Source organism: Clupea harengus, chromosome 11 (assembly GCF_900700415.2).
Source record: "Clupea harengus chromosome 11, Ch_v2.0.2, whole genome shotgun sequence".
Taxonomy (NCBI): domain Eukaryota; kingdom Metazoa; phylum Chordata; class Actinopteri; order Clupeiformes; family Clupeidae; genus Clupea; species Clupea harengus.
The window spans coordinates 14,436,854-14,442,123 of record NC_045162.1 but is presented as its reverse complement, the minus strand read 5'-3'; the positions used below and the strand labels follow the sequence as shown (position 1 = coordinate 14,442,123).

Genomic DNA, 5,270 nt, shown 5'->3' with positions numbered 1-5,270 from the left:
CGCACGTATAAAAGGCCCAGTCTAATCACCTTCATTACCTGGGAAGGGCGACGTCTCGACAGGTTTCTAAGAATAGCTCTGGCCTGACTAGTTGTGTTGGCCAACCCCCTCATTTGCCCATTGCGTAAGGCAAGGACGTGCCGGAGGACTAGCGCTGAAGGTGTGCTGAGGGGGGGGGGGGCTGGGGGGGGGGGGGGACCTCCTTACCGGCTGGGCAAGATAACGAAGACGGCCCACCTGCAGACACACCTTTGGCCAGATCGGCTTCCACACCACAGACTTACGTCAGAAACCTCAGTCTGGGTTTGAAGGCAGAGCTGTGGTTCGGAGGTTGAACAAGGCGACCATGGATTGCATTTGGTTTTGGGTGTTTTGACTTATATATAGAAACAGCCGACTCAGTGGTGAACCACAAGGCCTTGATAATGGCGGGGTCTTCAGCATGCCATTGTTTCACATCTGTTCACAGACACTTGAGGAAAAAAACACATCAGTTTGTTTGGAACAGGAATTCATTCTGTACAAAGTTTTTTTTTTTTCAATTTTTCTTTTTTAGGTTATCCAATAAATGACACTCAGATATCCAGGTTCAGACACATCAACAATATAAATGGGGGAAGGGGCTTTTCTCCAAAGTTGTGAACAAACGGAACATTAGCCATTATCATGAGTCTGTCCATGATAACCTCTGCAAATGTATCATTCAAAATTCAAAAAACATGTGCAAATACTCAAGCACGGAAATCACTGTCAACTTCAGCACAACATATTGTCAATCTTTCACGCCATTGTGTCACTCCAAACTCAAGCATTATAGGAGAGCTATACCAAACTCAGCCTCCTTACAACAGAGTTTACCATCTTTACAGGCTATGGATTATTCTCATGTATTGAAGCCACTGGTCAACATGTCTCAATAATTATGTCTTTAAACTAGGTTCCTGCGAGCGAGATAGCATATTCTTCTCAGGATTAGAGTACAGACTAATGAGAAATGCAGTATCACAAAGCGGCGAGGTAGCTGGCTTTGTGTTTCTCTTTAGCAAAAGGCTCAAGTGTCTGCTGTACCTTAAGCCACTAATGCTGACTGAAGTGGGGTTGGCGCACAGTCCACTCACCGCATGGTAGACACAGCACCGAGTCTTCAGCAGAAGGTCATCCATGTCTTGGGAGATATGGGTTTTTAGACATCCATTAGAGGCTCCGAAACAAAGCCTACCTTCCCGTGTAACATTAAGGGTGTTCAATGTGAACATCCATCTCGTGTTTTCATTATGTCAAGATGGTTTGGGGGGGCTTTTTGTCTTTCAATGAGGTTGTCTTTCTGAGATTAGTCTGTAATGGACTCAAGGTCCCTCTATTAAGCATGTGTCTTTTGGCTTGGTTGCCTTAATGACACAATGTGTGGCACAAGATGATGATGACAAAGGAAAGGAAGCTTCAGGTTTTCTATCATTCGCTTAATGGAAATACTCTGGGCTGTAAATGTAATCATGTAGCCCTTCCTAAGGCCTGGGCACTGGACCAACAATCAGCTTGAAGTGTCAGTCGAAAACCTCTTGGGAAAAATACAGAATGTTGGTTTTGAAGATAGGGTCCAAAGGTCATACTGGAACAACCTTCAGTGCAGTGCACCAAAGATTGTCCATCAAATACAACAAAGTATTTAGTGTCTGGAAGGGATGCCAGTGCTCTGGTCTGATGGAGTGTGTTCAGATTTCTGAAAACTGCCAAAGAAAAGGAACAGGAAAGAGCTGTGGCGTGGGGAGGGGGGGGGACATGTGTCCTGACTCACAAATCTGAGATCCTATGATCACACATGGGAGAGAAAGCCCAAAGGCCAGTTTTATTTTCCCACACAGCAGACATGGAGAAGTGGTGGAAACGAAAAGAGAGACAACTGAGATGGAACCGTCATAAGGCTCAGTGCAACAAGTGAAGTGGTACAGATGGCACACAATGAAATCCAGCGAGGGTTTAACTACAGTGGAGTCTACCGAGCGAGACACGCTGTTGTGGGACTGAGCAGCAGTTGGAAAGCTTTCTCTCGGAGAGCGTAATGAGGCCTGCTTCTAAATGCGAATTCCCAGCCTTAATACTCACACCCATGCATGTAATGAATTTTCAACCTAAGCGTGCGATTTATAAAGGATTTTGGACGCCGTTAATCTTTTTTAAGAGGTCTCTGTTCTTTTTAATAGCACAACGGAGATCCAACCATGCTCATCAAGCGTATTACGCCTCACAATTTCATGAGAATTCATTTAAAGGAAAATAATAGCAAGTCTAGAAGGAGAGTGCGATGCTGGCAAGAATTCAATGAGGGTTCAACTAGGCAAGTGAGGGGCAGGTACTGAAGCGTTTGGAGCGGGAGCAAGCTCCGACGGAGCCTGGCGATATGAAGCGGAGTGATTCAACAAAACACGCGTGGTATCTCTTTAAGTGACCTTACATCCTGTAACACTACAGAAAAGCACATAGGTTGATGACACTTGTCTGGTGACATGAAGAGGTATGCACCTCACCATCTATGCATGCACCTCTCCATTCTATCTCATCGTGATCAAGCTCACATATGTTACACGCTGACAGAGACAAATACGCACACACATACACTGGCCCATGCCTGCGCTGATCATTTGACACGTACTGAAATGAGAAAGTGTGAATGAGTTACTTGGAGGTTGACACACCATCATGAACTCCACTGGGGTGAGCAGCTGTACACACATGTGCCGTTATATCAACAAAAAGTCTAGTCGCCGTCTCCTGGAATATGCCGTGGAAGACTTGGAGTCAATATTATCAACTAAAACTGCTGTAATGTAAATCACCCCACGTCCTCTTTCCTCAAGCGCACTACATGGTGACCTGTGTCTTACCTTCCAGCCAGCTGAGCTGTTACTGTCGCCTTTATCTTTGAAATATGGAACGTAACGGACCATCCAGTCGTAGATCTGAGACAACGTGAGTCTTTTATCTTGCGTACTCTCGATAGCTCGGGTGATGAGGTCTGCGTAGGACTGATTGCCCCATGCGTTTCGCCGGGACGATTTCGCCTTGCGAAGCTGGCCGGCAACGTCGAGAGCGGCTCCTGCCATGCAGGGGAGGGCTGGTGCGGCAGGGGCCGAGGCCCCCGCTGAGTGTTTCAGATCGGTGGGCGCAACACCCCTTTTCCCCGCTCTGCAACAAGGCACGCTATCCGGTTCCACCTTAATGGTGGTGAGCGGCAGACCTCCGTTAACCTCCGGTCCGGGGAAATCCTCAGGACACGGTAGTGGCCAGGTGCATGAGCGAGGTCGGCTCTGTGGTTCGAAATCCGGATCGATTTCAACCTGATGTGTCTCCAATTCATCGTCCTCCATCATCATCATTAATCCAAAAATATTTATAAATTGTTCAGTGAAAGAAATCCTTAAGATGTCTCTGTATTATCTCCACCACTTCACGGGAAAACACGTTGCCCGTCAGATGGTATCTAGCTTAATAAGGAGAGGGGAGAATACAGCAGAAAATCCGGCAGTGGTAGAGATGGACCATTTCACAGCATCGTAGGAAACACAACGTGTAAAGAAAATAAAAGCATCAATGAAGACCACAGTCCCTCTGCCATTTCATTTTACGCTGAAACACGCAAGCCAGTCGGAGAGCACTGACTTAAATCCATCTCCTGTTTCCAATCACAGCGTGCGCAAGGCAATATCGGTCTACAAGGGCTCTTTCCTTTCTTTCTTTAATTAAACCGGTTGCAGCAACAGATGATATTTCTTTCGGAATTCCAGAAAATAAATCTTCAATGTAGTGTCACGATGCTGAATCTAGAATAGAGAACCTGGAGATTGAAATTGTACGTTCAACAGTCGTCGCAAATATAAGCGCAAATTTCTTTTAAGTTAGAAGGTCTTGTGTCTTATCAACAGAGGACGCGCGCAAGCTCCTTGTGCGTTGAGTTGTGACCTATAACTGATGCTTCCCCACCACGCGCTCGTCTTGTAGAGAGCCTCGGATGCGGTCATAATCAGCGCGAGCGTCTAGTCTTGTAGTCTTGTGCAGTAATCGTTTCGCGCGGGTTTGTATGTTGCTGGAGGTCGACGTGGTGCTCGAGTGTCACGATTAATTTAATTTAATCCAATTCAGTCACTGATAATCACATTCTTCATACAGCGTGGTTGTGCATGCTGGCGACTCTCCGTTGTAGAGTTCAGTAGCATAAGTGTATATCTCCGGTAACAGTGTGCTTAGTGCACGCCCTCAGGAGCAGGTGGAGAAAGGGAGGGTAGAGGTGAAAAGCGAGACTCCTTGGAGTAGCGGTTCCGTTAAAACTCAGAGAGGTCTTTCGTCGTGTGAGGTGTATTCAGCCTCAAACGGCTCTGTTTCAGGCAATGCACTGTCTTGTTTTAAAGAATTAACATTAGACATATGCTGCATGGAAAGTCTGTTTTGTAAAGCAGCTTTTAGGTGTAATTCACTAAGCATAATGTGAGCTTGATGCCCGTCCAAACTTAGTCCATAGTCCATGTCAATAGCCTACAAGGTCCGCTAGGACACCTCTGTGGCACTCTGGCGATGCAGTTCTCCGCCACGATTAAACAGATTTAGTTGAGATTATCATAGATTAGATAACCCTGGGGTTTTATCTGATATATGGGGCTTTGAGCTTTGAAAAATATGATGAGTTGTCTCTGTCTAGGTTTTACGACAGGTGAGAGATTCTAGTCTCTTCCCTGTAAATCTCATTAGTCTGTCTGCTGATGGCGAGTCTAAGTCTTAAACCGTGGGGCACACTGGGTGAGGACAACGGTCACTGCGACAGCCTTATTGTGACCTGTTTATAACTCTGGAGCTGCTATTTTGACCGGGGGGGATTCCATCCACGCAGTGAACGATGGCGCCGCCTCCTGATAAAAGTCAATGTGACTTGCCTCGGTAATACTGCAATAAAGTACCGTTTTAGTTTAGTGTGCTGCTATTCAACGTACCAACAACATCACACCATGCCAAGACAATTCGCATTGTGGTGTTCCAAAACTAAGCATATATTATCGAATGTAATGGTATACCCATCAAAGTTGTTGTTGTTGTAGTTTAGGCTATTTAGTGCACTTCAACTCTCCTCCTGAGAGTGTTGATACTTGGGTGGTGGGGATAAGTTAGGGAGGTAGTAGCCTACCAGAGTAGACGTAGAGAGGGGGTTAACGACTAACACGAAACACATGGGTTAGTGGTTTTGGAAAATGCCGTCGCGCAAGCTGAAACAAGAACACAGGATG

At 46.1% G+C, this 5,270-nt stretch overlaps 1 protein-coding gene across 1 annotated transcript in view; it reads right to left on the bottom strand.

Annotated features, from left to right (window-relative positions):
* LOC105910004 (forkhead box protein O3-like) overlaps positions 1-4,512 on the bottom strand; it is a 46,514-nt gene extending 42,002 nt beyond the window's left edge. Inside the window, exon 1 of the mRNA XM_031576905.2 lies at positions 2,883-4,512. Coding sequence (XP_031432765.1) covers positions 2,883-3,374 — 492 coding nt within the window. The 5' untranslated portion in view covers positions 3,375-4,512. The remainder of the gene's footprint in view (positions 1-2,882) is intronic.
* Between the last annotated feature and the right edge of the window lie 758 nt (positions 4,513-5,270).